The 19,962-nt window shown below is 34.7% G+C and overlaps 1 protein-coding gene across 3 annotated transcripts in view; it reads right to left on the bottom strand.

Annotated features, from left to right (window-relative positions):
- Positions 1-19,962, bottom strand: part of mv (lysosomal-trafficking regulator mauve) — an 88,471-nt gene that overhangs the window by 41,445 nt on the left and 27,064 nt on the right. For all 3 annotated transcript variants that reach the window (XM_073980739.1, XM_073980741.1, XM_073980740.1), the window contains exons 2-5: positions 6,231-6,540; positions 6,062-6,138; positions 2,200-2,410; positions 589-699 (exon numbers count right to left, since the gene is read on the bottom strand). In XM_073980739.1, the coding sequence (XP_073836840.1) occupies positions 589-699; positions 2,200-2,410; positions 6,062-6,138; positions 6,231-6,359 (528 nt within the window). In that variant the 5' untranslated portion in view covers positions 6,360-6,540. The remainder of the gene's footprint in view (positions 1-588; positions 700-2,199; positions 2,411-6,061; positions 6,139-6,230; positions 6,541-19,962) is intronic.

Here is a 19,962-nt window from a genome sequence, read left to right as displayed (position 1 = left end):
GAGGCTAAAATCTGCAAAATACCGATAATCGGGAGGTACCGTTGTATGGGGGCTATATCAAAACGTGGACCTAAGCCCACAATTCTCTGTTGGAATGTTTGATACCTCTGCCGAAGACTAACCACAAAATTTGAATACTTTCGGTTGGTCATTGTGTCTAAAACATTCAAAATACCGAAAATCGGGAGGTACGGTTCTATGGGAGCTATATATAAACGTGGACCGACCAACCCAATTTTTTGTCCTGAAGATTGTTAGTCAATAATAGGTACTTGTACCAAAATTGATGCACCTACGACAACTCCTTCTATTTTTGGCCACAGTTAATATGAACTCGCGACATTGTGGGCCTTTTACTAAGTGGAATTATGTCGCCCTTATCACAGTGCGTATGATTATTATTACAATCTTCCTAAATAATTACAATCATACGCACTGTGATACCAATATTAGGTAAGCAAAGTTTTAGTAACCTAAATAACCAAAGGTATTTTCGTCTACCATGGACTCCAACAAAAACGAATTCGTACATCAGAACCAGTGAAGAATAATGTTGGCCTATCACTGTGTTATCTTCCAAAAACTTACCTTTATATCTATTTTTAACAGAAACTGTAGTAAATGTTGTCCCAATTGATGTGTTAAAAATTGTCGCAGCGCTATTATTTTACTACAATCACTGGGCTGTCTTAGGATAAGCTGGAAATTTAAAAGAATTATGCAAATTTATTTATAATTTTATATGAACATACATATGGCGAAAACCAAAAATGTTTTACAATCGATAAATCCGAGTTTCACCCATTCAGAATTCGCGAACTGTTAACATATTCTATATAGTATGCTTGAAATTCTTTAAAATGAAGTGTTTTAGGAGGAATCCCATAAGGTCGGCCATTAAAATTAATTTACGTGGAAGCTGTGTTGGCATCAATGTAGAAAAATAGGTAAAAATGGGTTGAAGCCAACAAGTTTTTTTACGCTCTCTTCCGATTTCTGGCTTAACCTTACATTTTATAGACATATGCCCAAAGAAAGACTCAAAGAATTCTTCATGGGCAATATGATACTAGTGTATCATTTTTCGATATATCCGCTGCATCCGCCTAAAATTGATGCTGACATTTTGAAGCCGGAATTTCGGGGTTTTTTGAATTTTTTTAATAATTCGGACGCGCAACAAGATAATATTCAAAACTCATAATAGGATTATAGAACTCGTGATTTTACGTCGTTTAATGCATATCTCATGAGTGTGCTCCGTTCAGCATCCTAGTAATTGGAGTATAAAGGCCAACATTTAATGCGTGAATTTTCTTTAAAACCTATTTTTTGCGTGTAAAATTTAAAACTGTCATTCAATTTCCTTTGAACCCCGCGTGAATTTAGTTTTTTTACGCGACGGATCTAATGAGCCCATCCGCGATCGAATCCATCCACTAAAACCGCGCATATAGATACCATGAAAATAGGAAAATCAGCAAAAATATATTTTGACAAATCCGCATACTAAACCGCGATTTTCTTTAAAAATTTTTATATAAATGGAATCCTTTATACGCGATTATAATATGTGCGAAAACGTGTGTCATAAATTACAGAGATTCGCGAGTAATATGTTTTTTTACCAAAAAATAGAATGTGAAGGCACATCCGCGGTTCTTGAAGAATCTATTTGAAATATGTATATAGATGTATTTTTGATGGGTGCTACCGAAAATCGTATGCAAATTGCGCGATTTTTACCCACTTTTTGCTTTTTATTTTTTGCATTGTGTGATGCACTTTGACCGCTGAGTGAAACATCGAAATATGCATAATTTGGATAATTTGGATTTACTTCAACATTTTTTTATTATTTGTTGATTTTCCGAGAAAATAATAATAAATTTAATAACTATTTAAACATCTACGAATAGATATGGAATGCTGTTAACGATTTATGCATACATTTTCTTTCTCATAACAACAAATAAGATATTTTTAAATATTTTTCTTTATATGAGAATAAAAACCGCTATAACTTTTGCGCGCATCGTCCAATTTTGTGAACGCGAAAAGATTTGAGACCAGAATTTTTTTCTTAACCTCTATGCCAAAAATTGTAGATGTGCTCGCAAAAAAAATTTGATTTTTTTTCAAATGGAATTGCAAAGAATTTTTGGTTTTTACCATATATACTCTTATATCCTTCCTTACCTGAGCAAAATTATGATTTCTTTTGAGTAACTGCAAAAATTGCTTATTTTTCTCTTGAGGATGTTGTTTTTCCGTAGACTCCTCATTGAAATCGGGTTGAGATCCCTTTAAATCAGTCACAGATGGTGAATAGAGATCAGATTTACTTATTATTTCGTACACCTGTTCTAATAGGTAGGAACAAATTTCTTCAGGAATAGGATTAAAAAAACTAAAAAGGAAAGAAAGAGAAGAATAAAATATAATAATAAGATTTTCTGGAAAATTGTCCTATAAGGGTGCGGACTTGGTACTCCCTTTATGAAAATTTTAGGTGTGAAAAATATGAATGTATATTCCGCAGGCATTGTATAGCATCATACAAGAACTACAATAACCAATCCCACGGCTCCGGGTTCTTTCCTACAGGATTGTCCCGGAACACTATAGTGTTTCGGCGAGCGGGTGCCAACTCAGCATGAAAACTATGCTTCTTCGTAGGTTTCTATGCTGCTACAACAACAACAATGCTAACATTCTGATTAACATTGCTACGGGGGTGCAAAAACAAACATGAAAATATACAGATATGCTGCATTGGCAGCCCTTCATGAAACCCTTTTTGTTCTGTATCCGCTACCACGTGATAGCAGCAGGATGTTCCAATTGTTTGTTTCATACTTTTCAGAAAATCTAAATGATAATAACTAACCAATAAAACTTGTATCGATAATCATTCCCTGCAAAATGTTCGATTCCAAAAGTAATATTCAAGTGTAATTGATTCGGCATGTAATCTTTAAAGCATCTTCATTCATTCTTTTTTAAAGAGCGCGAACCCAAAAGTTTACCACCCCTTTGGTATGTCACCTTAATGAACAGGGACAAGCCAAACATTTATTTAGCATTGCGAATTGTACGTAGGATTCATGGAATTGACTAAAATATTGAAGAAAAGATTTGATGCTTCACGAATTGTGTTTATCATTCATGGAATTTGTACAAATGCTGTAGAAAAGATCGGACGTTTCAGGACTTCATTTTTACCAATGCAAAAGATCCGGTGAAATCTTGGCATCGCGTGGAACTAGTTCCATTAAATGTTCCCGAAGTTTGGAAAAGGATGGCAGATTGGTTCTGCTGCTGAACTTAAACAAGGATGCCTGTAAAGTTTAATTGCACGAACCGATTTCGCTTTTGTTAACCGTAGCTATTCAGTTGCCGATCATTAGCACGGGTTTCATAAGCAGCACAGCACGCCATATCCACACGTATTAGTCGAGGACTCAACCAGGGCAAGCCGTGCGATAGAAAAGTGTTGGTGGCGATCGACTTATTAAAAGCACTACACGATATTTGAGGACATTGAACAGAATACCTTCCGGTCAAATTTGAAAGGTTGGGTAATCAATTACATGTGATGACGCCAGTCGTACGAGGAATTCAGGAACTAGAAGTAAAAGTCCCGTAAATAGAAATAGGGATTTCCCCCTCTCCAGACGACATTGAGATAGTAAATTATGCGGATGATTGTACGATATTGGCGTCAGGTACCTTAACTGGTTTCATTTGTGAATGGCCGAGCTCCTATTTGACTGATCTTATCACCTTTTTCTACGCGAGGAATATGTAAATATCCACCACTCTGTTCACCATATGGCAGCAGAGATTGTGCCAGATTAAGCAGAAAAACGAACTTACAAACATACAATCTACTGTTACAATAACTGAGTGGAATGACATGGTCGATGGTAACAGAATTCCGACCACTAAAGGGGTGTTTACACTATCTATGAATGTCATATGAGATGTAAAATTTGCTACCTGTGAATTTTGTACACATAGTGTGACCACTATGAAAATTTTCATCTATCAAAATGATGTGGCAACTCATATATATATTTTTCATTTAGGGAGCGCTCTATTCGGCCATGTATTTTCGTATGCAGTTGAGAAATTAATTGTAAGAAGAAAACAATTTTACCAAAAAATGAAGGAAATAGGTAAAGAAAACGAAAATGTGAGTGCGATAAAATTTTTTAACAATATAAATTGTGTTATTTGCGTGATTTATATTTTTTGGTCATATGAAATTGTATGTGAACGCAAAAACTAAAAGTGGCATGGACTTTGACAAACATAAAGGATGTCGAATAGATAAAAGAAGTGACAGCTGATATGACATTGATAGATAGTGTAAACACCCCTTAACTAAGAAACCGGTAGGTCGGTCTGTGAGGAGGTTTGAACAGCATTCACACAGATGCAGTCGCAGATGCCATAAATTACTATCATCTGAATGAGGTCCTTGGAGAACATCCCCATCTATCGTAATTAAGAAGCGTCAGCTGCCACGACAAACCATAGAAGTTTTGGCTCAGCTACGCTCGGGATGGTGCACTGTGCAAAACATCTGCCAAACATGCGGAACAGACCGGTACGGCACACTGTCAAACCTACTCAATTAACTCCAGTGGTTACAACCCATCGAAGCAGCAACATTCCTAGTGCTGGAGATAGAACCAGAACCGGATTATTTTGTTTATGTTGCAACACCTACATATTGCTTGTTTCTTTTTTTCTCAATCGAGTTCCATGTTTAGCTTCAAAAAGGATGCAACCTCACACCTAGAGAGGTGTCTTGTGTCTTATTATCAATTCTATCCCAGTAAGAATTGAGGCGGCTACACCATCTTGAGCGCAACTCCGCTAACACCACTGTTGGGAATTATTCTTCCTCAGATGCAATGGACGGTTAATGGTCTCCCAGCATATTATTCACACTGTAATTTTGTATGAAGCTGTCAACTGCATTTGATTGAAGAGACATTTAGTCCTGTCGTAAAAGCTTCTTCATTTAAAGGTTCTCGAACCGGATTGGGTTGGAGTATTGGACCCACAGACCCACTTATAAAAGAAATGTTTTACCTAGGATGTGCGCGGTAGGGTTATGAATTTTTAACATTTTTTCGCAAAAATGATTTCCTGTAGTGAGAATGAATGAACTGTTGCCTCTTAATGCCTAAAATAACATTCATTCCATTTTATTATAAAAAGGTTCCGCACAATCCACTTTGAATTTTTTAATATTATGACATAAAAAAATTCTCAACAAATTATTTCCTGAAAGAAATGAAATGACTAAAACAACTTTTAGTCCATTTAGATACTGAGAGATGTCCCGCAAAACCACATTTATTATTTATCATATATGAAATAATGTTATATATGTAATATAAAATGATATACAAATATAGCGAGAAACAAACGGTTATGTCATTTTGGTTATGTCGTGTACAGCGACTTCGAAAAATTGTCAAAAGTTCTGATTTTTTGTATCGAATCACTTTATAATTAAGATTTTATGTAATCTTATGTAAAAAATCATCAAAATATTAAACTGGGATACGAGATTGTAAAAAAGTCATAACCCTAGTGCGCATGCTGAATAATAAAGGTCCGTAAAAACTGAAAGTCTGTATGATGAATCCGATCTGTGCCCCATCGAAGAGAAAGATGTAAAGGTCGTAGATCAGCGACGACCATAGAAACACAACCAAAACTAAAGCTTGTTGGAATGCATAAGTGAAAAACAACAACTAAATTATATTTTTATTTGTTTTTGTGCGTCAAACAGTGTACGTGGGGGAGAAAAGCAAATGCAAAAACAACTCAGTGTGATCGCTTTTGCAAAAATGAACATCCCTGTCATAGATACATTCTTTGAGGGCCTACAACATTGCATTTGTCGGCTGCCTAGAAGTGCATGATTAAGACTGTACTTGAGAATAACTTCCGTTGGGAACTTCAGTCTTTGTAAGGTAACCACGCATATCCCGCTCATCTAGCCTATATGAATGACAAATATAAAAATACTACTTACGTTTTAAATGTGTCATTATCCAACAATTCCCTTGGAACAAATTGGAAATGATACAGAAACAGTTGAAGCCAATGTTGCTGCAAAACAAAAAAAAAAAAAAATAAATATAAAAATTATAAAGAAAATAAACAATGACGCTATAACATATCTTATATGTAGTTTCAAATACCTTAATATCAACATCACTGCAAGACTCCTGAATATAATTGTGCCAAATATTTTTTAAAGTATCGACAAGCAACAGTTCATATTCTCCATTATAACTTTGATGATTGTCACCAGTGTACATAGCTTCCATGACAGGCAACAATACAGAGAAGGGAAGTAGAATTAAATGATAAGTCACGCAATTATCAGCTGGAAGCAACTAAAAGCAGAGACGGCAGCATTTGTGGTACACGTACAAGAGCTTAGCTTGAAGGGTAAAATGTAATGATGAGGACACATGTACTTCATTACCACCTCCAACATCACTTGAGCTGTAAAAGAATAAGAAATTATTTTTTTTTTTTTTTGTGAGCACCACAAGAACAAAACTTTAAACTTTATTTTTATTTCAATTTTATTTTTGTTTTTTTATATTTTGATTCATAAACAGCCTGCTACATAAAATATGAGATACCGGCTGGCATTATCATGTGTCACTTTAAAGAGTTTTAAGCAAAGAATAAGAGAAGACAATAAACGGTATAAGTATTCTAAAGATAGATTTTTTGCTTTGATCTTATAAGATGTGACAATTACCTACTCGTATGTGAGAATAGTATGTCAATGAGTTGTGCTGCTCGGTAGTTATGGACAGAGCTCCGATTTACTCGCGAGTGAAAGGTGGGGGATGTGGTATGGTTTTTTGGGTGCAATTTTTTGGTGTGTGTGGGGCAAGTTTAGTTGGGTGTGGGGAGGGGGCAAGTTGTTCCTCCTTGTTCCACATCGGAATTGAAAGACATATTAATATCTCTTACTAGTAAAGGTAAGGTCACATTAGGCAAATATTTGCTCAAAATTTGTTTCCTCATATTTGCCCAAACAAATGTGAATTTCATGCAAATTTTTGTTTGCGTTCACATTAGAGGCAAATATTTGGCCTATTTTGTTTGGTCAAACAGTGACAAATAACGCAACGGGCAAACATATTTGCCATGTGTTCACATTTGAAAAAATATTTTCACCCAAAAACTGTTTGAGCAAACTGTCGAAAAACATAAATTTATTTGGACTAGAAAAATAGAAAGAGAGAAATAAAAAATATGGCGTTTCGTTTATTGTTTGTTGTGGAGAATGAGAATAAAATCAGTTTGGCAATGAGTGCCTTGTCGGAATGAGTTTATTTGCGTATTGTTGCGAATGTATGTACATACATACATATGTATATGATGGCACATTGACATTGTGCTTTGGAAAATTATTTTTATTAACAGCTTTTAATTTTTAGTTTGCAATGTAATGTTTTCAAAACCAAAAAAAGGATTTTTGTGTTAATTTATTAAAATTGACAGATAACACGGTGCGCCTGAATCAATTTGGAATGGAAAGTTTTTTCGGATTTTGAAACTGCAATGTTCAATGAAAAATCAAAAAACAAAAAATCGCCTAAGCGATATTAAAATATGTCGCGGTCAAAGTTCACATTTTTCGGGTCTTTATAGGCGTTCAAGATTTGGATTAGAAACCGCAAGTGAAAATGTAGCATTGAAAATTCTATACACGATTGACCATTATGACTTTTTCCTATTGTTTACAATGTTTGAGATATAGAAGTTCAAATTGGGACAATGCACTGACTCCATCGACTGCTTATAACTGCATGTGACTGCAATGTCACAATTTAAGGTTATACATATATCTCAAGAAATATTTCAATCTAGAAAAAAATTACAAAAGTTGTAGAGAATATTCACAGCTATAAGATTATCTCTAGTCCAATTTCTATAAGACTTCAAGCAAAATCCTTGAAGAGAATTTCCATTCAACGCCTTCTTTAGTCCCATTTCGATAGGACTTGCTGTTTCCAAGCAAAGTAAAACACCTAAAAAACCCCAACAAATATGAACTTTAAACGGCAACGCGTTTCAGAATCCACGAAACTTCCCAGGTGTAAGCACCTACCATTTAAATTTGGTTTAGGCTCACCGTGATAAAGATGTAGTTTTTTTGTAAAAATTGGCCGACTTCTTGAAGACAATAGACACTAAAAAATAAATCCACGAAGTAGTACAATAATAACCAAAATAATTATTTAATTGTAATGCAAGCATTGAAATCAATGTTCACGGCATTTTTCCAGTCCCACTGACTAAATTTAGAAATATTTTCTATAGCGGTATTCTACTTCCAAGACATCCATCAACGATAGATTTCACAATAAATTTCGCGTTTTGCCTCTTCTATTTTCCGTTATAAAAAATAGCTCGCCTATTCCTATACCTAACAAATCTGCACCTAAAATGATATCAAATTTGGTCCAGAGAATTCGGAAAAATTGATTTTGGGCATCATTCAGTATCAGAGAATACACACACACCTACATACATATATAAATCCCTCACCTTTCAATTGTTTATTTGTTTATTCATTAAATATTCGCTTTGTATTATATATTTACAAGTAATGTTAACTTTTTTATATTCATAATATCCTTTTTTAATAGGTGACAACAATGTGTTTCAGCAGATATTTGCCCTTGTTTGCTCTTACAAAATAAATACAAAATAAATATTTGCACAAAAGAGTGAGAAATATTTGCTCAAGAGTGTTCACATTATGGGCAAACTGGAAATTTTTTTCTTTGCTGGCAAATGGTTTTGTTTCCCCAAAATCAGCTGTTTTCTTGTTTGCCCTTGAAAAATATTTGCTGGTCAGATTGAAGCAAACAAATATTTGTCATTTTTCGGCAAATATTTGCCTAATGTGACCCTACCTTAAACAACAAAAGGACCATACGCTTGATGAATTTGGTACAATATTGAACACAGAATTGCGAATTCGAATTAACCGATTTGGCTATACATAATTTGATATTTTAGTTTCTTCGAGGGTAGTAATCCTTCCTGCTCTGAAAGTCGATTGGCCAAACGGAAGATGGCCGAAGAGGCAAAATCGAGATCAATGTCAACATCGACTCTCATTGCCTACAATGGCCAAATCAAGGAACCAACGGCCCATAAACGATTCACATCTTTTAACCCTTTTCAAAGAGAGGTCCTGCCACCGCCCAGACAAGACAACCCTCAACGAATGGTGCCAGAGGAGTGGACCAATGCGCAGCGGATGCGCCCAACGACAAAAATAAAAAAATAATGTCACGATTTTAAAAAATTTGAGATGCAAATCTCTTCTAAACATTTCAAATTTTTCGAAATTCAATTTTTTTTTTGCAATTTTTAGCGGTTCTTAAGGAGAAAAAAGGGTACAAACATGACTAATTAAAAAAAAAAAAAATAAATGAGAAAAAACTGTTATATTATAAACGAATTTCTAAAACAAAAGGAACATTTTTCACACCTTAACTAAAATTGAACGATTTAGTAAATCTCCTAAACTTCGTTTTCTACTTATAACAATTCCTCTAACTTGGAAGGGTTACCAAATAGTTTTGTTATAAAATTGCTCAAAATTAAAATATTTAATATAGTTGTATGGATTTCCTTAAAGTTTTAGTTACTTTCCAAGCATATGCAATAATCACCACTAGTGCCAAATTAAAACCAAGGGTCTGTAGATTTCAAAACTGTTTAGACTTTTTGCGGACATTTGCGGTTAAAGGTTTTGGCGGTATACACTTTAATATTTTTTTCTTGTGTGGGACACCCTAATGTTGCAACATGCCAAAAAGTGAAAATTTTCCTCGCAGTGAGAACCAAAAAAGCGGTTATTACAGGTAATTCTGCAGAAAAAGGTTATTAAATCTTATAAAGTACCGAAAAATGGATGGTAACCCTATATGGAGGCTGTAATCAAAAGTGAACCCATATCACATTTCTTTATAAGGTGGTTTTTCAGAACTCTGAGTACATTATTAAAACCCATTGGATTTGAATATTTAGGTTACATCTGCCGAAATAAATCGAGATCTAAATCATATGGTAGTATACCAAATCATGGACCAATACTGCACATTTTTGACGGGGAAGTTTGCTATGCAATAAGATCTCCTGGTACCGGATTATTACAGCAAATTTGTTTGAACAATATGTTGGTGACAGTAAAATACTTCAATTCAGGATGATTCGTTACATGGGAACCACGCGAAAACTTGGACGTAGGACTACAATATTTTTGTTAGAGTGTTATTAGGGCACTAGGGCCCCCATTGATAAAAATTACAGTTCGATATACACATTATCTAGAAGTAATTTTGTCACACATTCCCATGTAAGTGCCACCACTGTGTAATGGTGCCAGAGGAGCTTCGAGTAGCAGTCAGCGATAGATCTGATCCTGACGGGAACATCAATGATAATCGATGGCTGCTTATCGAAGACTGTCTGCGTGACATTGTATTCTCGGGCAATGGGGAACCTCTCAAACACACGCAAGTTGGTAGCGCTTCCTATATATTGAAAACATTAGAAAGGCTGTTGGAACTTGGAATTACGGCCGATTTTTTAAGTACTAATATTAGTTCTGCCCAACATGCATATATCAAAGGCAAATCGGTGGAAACTGCACTGAATGAGGTCCTAGTGTTTATCGAGAGCAGCCTTTCATAACATAGAAGGACTCTTTATGATATCAGAATAAATAGTAAAAACTAGTAGATTCTTGCATTTCTGGAACAGTCCAGAAATTTCGTTTGTCATTGTAACAACTACAAAACATACAAATTAAATTGTTGTAAAATAAACGGACGGCTCAGAGAAAAGACGCATAGGCGCAAATTAGATTAGCCCACGGGCTTTAAAATAATAACCTAAAAAAACTTTTAGTAACCTTAAAAATAATTTAGAAACAACAAGCCTTTTAACAAATTGTTGTGGAAATACCACGGCGACCAAGAAGCCGAAAGGAACAAGGCCACTTATAAGCACGAAAAAGGTTATTAAAAAGTTACCTGTTTCTGTCTACAATCAAGAGTCAAACTATTCACCACACCACAGCGTTTGAAGAGGTGATCCTGAAGCTCTCTTTATATGCCAAGCACCTCAATTAAAGTGGAAAATTAATATCGAAGAACATGTCAATAAAGGTCTAGAAGCTCTATATTCATGCAAGAATTCCATTGGTAAGAGCTGGGACACATGAACCTATCTGTAAGGTGTCAAAGACAATCTGGCCAATCCTCTCCAAACGAAGAACTACATCTCTGCTTGTCATGAAGAAATTCGATCTAAAAATAACGGTGGAATAATTACGAGTCACCGAAGAATAAGATCCATGTCCTGCAAGTCGGAAAGAGTTGAAATTGCTGACTCCTGCAGGTTCTGCGAAGATGAAGAAGAAACAGAGACAATCGAGCACTTATTGTGTCGCTGTCCAACATCTGTCCAAATCTCTAACAACATTCTATTAAACCGAGCCAACATGTCTGCCTCTTATTAATAAGGGTGACTGACTTCTGTATCGTCAGTTGCTTTGCAAATGTGGAAAAATGTCATAAGTATTGTATTTCATAACGCCACAATACTTAACATATGCGAAGCTATGTACTTAAAACCGCCACAATTGAGCATTTTTAACACAGGTAAAAAGCGAACATGTATAATTTAATTTCCTAATGCATTTAGATGCATTTTCGAGAAAAAAATGCATAAATGTGCATCAGAAATATTTTGACGAAGTTTAAAAACAGCAAAGCATGTAACGATTTAGTAATAGGCCTGAAGTGGTTTCAACGAGAATGAACTAATGTTCCATAAAATATTGCAAACTATCTCTCTCTATCTCTTATTTTTTATAACTTATTTCAGCACACTATTAGAATGAACACAAAGAACCAACCACAAGTCCCTGAGTGTCTACTACAACAGCTGCGCGTCCTTTAACCTAGCCTAAGCCAGTGGTTTGGTTTCGAAAGGAGATTTTTGATTCATTTACTATATACATAATTGTAAAAAAATACCAATTTCCTACACAAAATTATGGTAGCGGATTTTGTTCCTGTCAGTTTGAAAGGATATCCGATTCAGGGAAAACTAAAAGTAAAAAAACTTTCAAATGGAAGTTTAAATTTTCAAAAAAAAAAATGTCAGAAGACATATGTTGGCACAACAAAATCAAAACTTAAGACCAGACTCAGCGCCCACAAATCGGACCAAAAAGCCAAAAATAAGCCATTGGAGCAAAAAACTGCCCTCGCAGCTCATTGTTCGAAAGAAGGACACACACCAAACTTCAAAAATGTAGCTATTTTAGCACAAGAAAACAATTACAAAAGAAGATACTTTTTGGAAATGCTACATATTGTAAATGTCCCTACAGAAAACCGAATGAATTATAAAACCGATACAGAAAATTGCGCTCAAATTTATAGGAACATAATTGAAAAACACAAAAAGCATTAGTTGGAAATTCTTTGTCAAGAGGAGAGGATGGAACTCGCGGTTACCTATAAGAAAGTTTTATAATCCAATGTAAAAATTGTTATATTATTGTTTTATATATTTATGTAACGAAATGTTTTGTTCTTTTTAAGTAACACAAATCCCTGATGATGACTATCGAAGATAGTCGAAATATTGGTAATAAAAAACAAAATTGAAAAACAGAAATTCATGTCCTTTCAATATTACTGACCTCAAGCCAAATAAGCAGAAGAATAAAAAAAAAATAAACCAAGGCTATAGTCGGACGGGGCCGATCATGTAATACCCTACACCTTTACCACTGGGAATTAGCTTTCCACATATAAAAATTGCTTTATGGAACAAATAAACTTATTGTAAGAAGTAAATTTTTGGATTCTGGTACCGTATCACACCAAGCTTAAATAATAACATAATTATTCTTTCACAAATATCCTAAAAGGGACAACGCTCAATGATATGGAACCCACAGCTTATCTCCGAGTGCGAACGGCGTTTCTTAAGGCACCAATTGTAGAGTAATTTTACATGACGGAAATACACAGAAAATGTCGCACACCTTACTGAAGGATATTTTGCAACCGTTAAAAATTTGAGTTTGCCTGACTGGAGATTCGTTTTGAAAAAAGGTGGCAAAGCGACCCATGCTGCAATGAATGTATGTATAAAAATTCAATTGGACAATTAAAACGTTAGGGCACCATGAATTTGCAATAATGCAACAACTGGGAATGGAAAAATGTGGTTCTCTACACAAAACCCATTATATATTAAGCAGTAGGCCCGTTATCTAGCAGATACTTTATTGCAATTTTCATCAGGGGGTATGTATATGCCCTCCAGGAAATAAAATATAGACCAAAAATATTTTTTTTTGTATTATTCATACAAAAGTAATGGTCCTTTTCACCCTCTAAATAATATCAGATCATCATCAAAATTGTAAGCATCTTCCTCCACCTAAACTCTTATCTCGTGCAAAATTTCGTGATTATTGAGCTATAATTGGGACCTCTAGCGTGTTTATGATTACACTACAAACAAATAACAGGGTATATTAGGCTGTAACTCTGTTATCTTATCATGCACGCCATCATAATTGACATCAATAGAAAGGTCAAGTATAGCTTACTTGCCCGGAATGTATCTTCCAGAAATAAAGATATAAGCTGTATATTAAAAATTTTCACAATCTTCACACAAAAGTTTTGGTCCATTTAACCCTCTAAATATTATCTGATCGCCATCTCTTACCTTATTAAAAATTTCGAGGTGATAATAAAAATGGGCAGTATTGCGACCTACAGAGCATCTACAAAATCGGAAAAAATTATAATTTTGGTCCTTTTTTTATTTCCTTGACAACATTTATTTAACAATATTAAATTCTTCGTATTTCTGGCCATGTGCCAAAGTTCTTGCTTTCTGCCTCAATTGTTCGTATCCATGTCATCTTGGGACGTTCTCTGCGCCTTGTATCCTGGGGATTCCATTCGAAGGCCATTTTATTTAGATCAGTTTCATCTTTTCTGAGTGTATGACCTATCCATCTCCATTTTCGGTCCATTTTTGGTCCTTTTCACCCGCTAAATATTTCGCGATCATCACCAATTAAAATAGAGATCTATTCTGATGTGAAACCGACCTCCATACCAAATTTCGTGACGATCGATCCATAATTGCGGCGTGGAGTTTGATTACAATTTATAATGCACACACGGACGGGCGAACGGACACACATCTTAAAATCGCTTTATCTCGCCAAGATATGAAGATTGGTATACCACATTGGGGATCTCCAACGAATATTTCGCGGTGTTACATGAATTTTTACCAAAACAAATTTATAATACCCTTTCCACATAGTGGTGTAGGGTGTAAAAACTGGCACTATGTGGGTTAGTAGAGGCTTGCCACGTAGTGTTGTAGGGTATATGATATATTAAAGTTTGATAAAGTATTTTATTTATATGATTAGCTATATTTAAATAAGAGAATATTTGTTCTTTTTCTATTTTTAGCATTAAATATACATTAAAGAGTTTTCACAAAAATTGCTGATAACAAAATTTCAGCCTTTCGGTCTTTTTTTTAAAGAGCAGATGCTGTATTTTAAATACATTTACAGTTTCATGTGATAATTGCTAAATGCGGTTCAATATAAATATACAAATTACTTAAATGTCTACATTCATCACAATTAAATCTACACAAACAAAACTAAACTAATCGCATGGTTAAGCAACTGACAATCGATTGTATCTCTGCAATTTTAAACGACAAGTCAAGCAAGCACGAGATCAGCATGACATGACATCTAAACGTTCCAAGTTGCTAAGTCAACAAACTGTTATCGCAAATAGCAAACTTATATAAATTTGGTATTCTACAACACTTTCATATATGTATGTATATATATTTTTAAATTCTAAGGGATAGAATAATTTAGCATTCAATTTTCACATTTATTTTAAAGTAAACTTAAATTAAACGTATAACATGCAATTGTATTGGTTAAAATAATGCACATTTGTATACGCTACAGCACAATGTGGACAGTAATTTAAGGTGTTGAAGCCAATTGCAAATTTAAAAAATTGAAATTTTTATTAGCTCATTTTAGGCTACAGGTAGAATAGAATATCTTGCAAAATTTGATTTTGAGACAAATTTTGGCTGTGATATGTGTGTTCAAAAGGAAGTGTCGAAGGTACCAGGATAATTCACCATTTACATATGAATGAAGCAGGTATGTCATATGGAAATTCATTCAGTGATTTCTACACAATAATGTGCCTTTAAATGGGCCACATTATATAGCCGTTCAATCGTCGGCGGTAGAGCTCATGATGGACGAGGAATATATGTCTACCTTGTAAGTTTATAAAAAATATATATTTTCTTCATGCAAACCAAAAAAAAAATTAAACGCGTTGTTCTCGAAATGGCATTTTTGAAAACGGTGTCCAATGTACCTCGAAAACGATCTTCATATGTATTTGTGGGATTATTATACACATAATCTTGTCCTTAATCGAGAGAATTTTTTTTAAATTTTTTTGACGGATAAATTGCGAAAAACTATCCACATTTTTTTCTCTCCACCATATTATGGAGGGTATATTAAGTTAAGTTTCTTCCGTTTGTAACGCATTGAAATAATCGTTTGCGACCACAGAAAGTGAATATGTATAGTTTTTTTGATCGCCTAACCCCTGAATATTTTCCATTTGATCCAAAAACCTTATATATGAAATTGTATGGTGATCGGTTAGCGTTAACCCGTGCCACCAGAGGGATCCTTATTTCCATAAAATTTTGTATGGGGCCAAAGGTGCCTTTTGCATTTATGGTCGAACCGATAAAATTGTTTTACCACTTCATTATTGTGCCTAAATAACGAATCCTACAAAAATTGTAAAAATAGGATCAGATTTCGGTATAGCTATATAGGGCCCAATATACCTAAAATCGGCCTATCGGAGCTATACCAAAATCCGATCCAATTTTCACAGTTGTTTGTAGGATTCGTTTTTTAACCACAACAATGAACTGGTAAAAAATTTTCATCGATTGGACCATAAATGCGTATTTTAAAGAATTTTCGTGAAAATGCTCCTTTGTCCCTATACAAATCACTATGACAACAAAGATCCCTCTGGTGGCACGGGTCAACGTTAACCTATCGCCATAAAATTTGATATATATAAGGTTTTTTGATCAAATGCAAAAAATGTTGGGGGTAGGCGGTTCAAAAAAAAAAAAAAAAAAAAAAAAAACTTTGTCGTTTTTGGGCCGCCCTAATGTATATTCTTCATCTGGGTCGATATATCCATGTTCGTCTTTGTAACCACTTTAGCATCCACAATAATTGATCTAGAACGCTATATTTTTACTCTCGAATGTCTTTTTTCCATAGGCAGGCCAAGATCGAAGATGGGCTTTATCGGTCCACGTTTTGGTATAGGCCCCATTTAACGATACCTCCCGGTTTTTGTCTTTTTTAGGATTTTAACTACAATTTTTAATCAAACTAGCTGTAATTAGACATTTAACTTTACGTTTACACAAGACAGACTTTCTGCAAATTCATCTCTGATTTACTAATACATACAAACATTTGGCTAGTTGCCGCGGCACTGTCTGGTAAGTTTCGTAGACAGTAAACATTGACATTTTTGAACAAAAGAAAACAAAACTATTTCAAATAACAAAAAAGACAACAGGACTGGGATTCCACTAAACAAAAACAAAATATGTGAACGGAAAACAAAAACAAATCGACGATTTTCATTAAAAATTTGACAACTGTTTTTGCAGTTGTCTGGACGCCTACGTCACACAGGCAAGTTTTGGGTTTTTGACAATTAATACATGTACTCAACTGTCCTGTCATGTGTAAACGCAGGGTTAGGTTCTTACTGGTCACAACACTTTTTTGCCAAAAGTTTTCTACATAGGTCCCTATTTTGGTAGAGGCCTCATATAAAGGTAAATCGCGATTTTCGGTATTTTGAGAATTTTAGCTACGTTTTTTGACCAAAGTACCTGTAATTTGACATTCACCAAAAATTGTCAACATATGTAGGTTATGTTTTGGTATATGCCTCATATAACGACACTTCCCGATTGTAAGTATTTAGACGATTTTAGCTTCATTTTTTTGACTGAACAACCCATTTGAGGTTCCCTGCAGTCACGAGACTTCTCCACAAAAATTGTCAACATAGCTCCATGTTTTGGTATAGGCCCCATGTAACGGTACTTCCTGATTTTAGGTATTTTGAGGACAGCAAAACTTGTACCCAAAAAAATTGGCAACATAGTAGAGTTGGTATAAATAGATATTGGTGCCGATACAATAAGTACTTATCATGGTATAAGTAAAGAGGTAGATTTAAATGAAAAAAATCTATAGAACCCTTGTTTTTCCTGAATTCATAAAACTTCAAAATTTGTAAACAAAAAGGCAACAAGTGGGTTTGTTTACAAAATACCAATTTTGAGCATTTTATAAAAAACGCGAAAAATGAATGAAGGGCCAAGGTTTCTCCACATAATCGAGTTGTGGATATGATAAAATGTTTGTTGCAATAATAAACTGAAGGATTTCTTCCATACAAATGTTCTAAAGACAATTTTGAAAATCATTGAATTCGATTGTTTTTAAAATTGTTGGCATATTATTCAAACATCACACACACACATACAAAGATTGTGTATATTGTTTTGACGTTTTAGGAACAGTCGTAAGAAAAAAATTAAATTGACAGGAAGCTTTAGCTAACCTTTATTATTAAACCATGGTACTTATTGAATGTAGACCGAACAAAATAGAGATTGAAATAGAAAAAATCCCAATTTCCAAGATCTAGGCGACCCAGGACTCCCCCTGGCTACGTCGGTGCCCCTGTACACTGCTTTGTACGGGAGCCAAAGACGAATTTTTAGGAAATTGCTTTACAGGCAACAATTATTTACCAATCGATGAACAAATTTTATGAGTAATGGAATTCTCTAACTCATTTTTCGAGTTTCCGACAAAAAATCGGTAAAATTAAAATTCTTATAATTTCGGTAATTAACGAAATTTTTCGGAAGATAACATCCAATATGAGGTTGTCTTTAAGTCCTACCGATAGTAACATTTTTGTCAACTTTTATTGATGTTTTAATTCATAATTTTGCGTTTTATTTTGACCTATTTTTGTCGGTAAATCGAAAAATGAGTTACAGTATTCCACGACAGTTCACACGGTGAGCCTTAACTAATTTTAAATGGAATGTGCTTACACCTCGGAAGTTTTTGCTGATTCTGAAACTACAATGCTCATAGATGAGAAATATCATGAAACAAAAAAAATCGTCGGAGGGATTTTAAAATAAAGCGCGATTTAAGTTCACATTTTTAGGGGTTCTTTAGGTTTTCACGATTTTGCTTGGAAACCGCGAGTTCTATGTAAATGGCACTAAAGCAAATGTTGTAGCAGAGAAAATTCTCCACAAGATTGGCCTTTATGATATTTTCGTATATTTTACCATTTTTAAGATATGGAAGTTCAAATTGGGACAATGCACTGACTGTATCGCCCCCTTATAAAACAATGTCATTATAGGGTTTTGGGTAGGGAAATCCCGCACCGGGAAATCCCGGGAATTCTCGATTTTTTGGTTACGGGATTTTCCCGGGAAACAAAATCATATTTCCCGGGAAATCGGGAAATATCTTTCTACATTTATCACAACTAATATTGAATTAATGAATAAACAGCGCCCGTCACTTTTATACCATAGAATCAGAATTTGATTAGATTTTACAGAATCAATAAACAAGTGAGCAAAGGCTATAGTCGGGACGGGGCCGACCATGTGATACCCTACACCACTACCCCTGTGCATAAGCTTTTCACTGGTAAACATTTCTTTTAGGAAATATAAACCGACTACTACCAAAAATAATATGCCTCTTTGTCTCTGGGACCCCATAAGCAACCAAAATTTCGTGACCATCCGATCAAAATTACGACCTGTAGCTTGATTGCAAAAAAATGGAAGAATTGGATGCATTACTGACTATTGTGGTATCTCCCTTGTTTGACCACCTTCGCCAACCTGCTTTACAACAATGTAAAGGTAATATTTTCTTCTTCGATTGACAGGCTTTGTCGTTGGAATACCACTACTAGAAGCCGTAGAAGCCGATATATTCACAAAGAATAAAACTTTGAATTTGTCTCCAAATGAGTTTTTCCCCATTCCGATCCCTAAATATTATCCGGCTATCACCAAAATCAATAGGCTTCTTCCTATGTGGGACCCCCATTAACCCCTAAACTTTCATGACGATCCGATCAAAATTGCGACCTGTGGCGTGATTACAAAAAAATCGGAAATGAGATACATTATCGACTATTGCCATATCTCTGCTATTTGACCACCTATGACAAACTAATTTACATCGTTGTAAAGGTGACATTTTCTACTTTCCTTGCCAGATTTTGCTTTTGATATACCTCTTAAAGAAACAGAGATATTGGCTTTGAAATAAAACGTTGAGCTTTCTCCAAATAAGTGTTTGCCCATTCCGACCGCTGAATATTATCCGACCATAATCAAAATCAATAGGCTTCTTTCTTTTTGGGACCCCCATTAACCCCTAAAATTTCGTGACGATCCGATCAAAATTGCGACCTGTGGCGTGATTACAAAAAAATCGGAAATGAGATGCATTATCGACTATTGCCATATCTCTGCTATTTGACCACCTATGACAAACTAATTTACATCGTTGTAAAGGTGACATTTTCTACTTTCCTTGCCAGATTTTGCTTTTGATATACCTCTTAAAGAAACAGAGATATTGGCTTTGAAATAAAATGT

The sequence above is a fragment of the Musca autumnalis genome, unplaced genomic scaffold (assembly GCF_047663935.1).
Source record: "Musca autumnalis isolate F117 unplaced genomic scaffold, ASM4766393v1 scaffold_4, whole genome shotgun sequence".
Taxonomy (NCBI): Eukaryota; Metazoa; Arthropoda; class Insecta; order Diptera; family Muscidae; genus Musca; species Musca autumnalis.
Note: the sequence above shows the minus strand (reverse complement) of the source record. Positions and strands in the feature narration are given on the sequence as shown.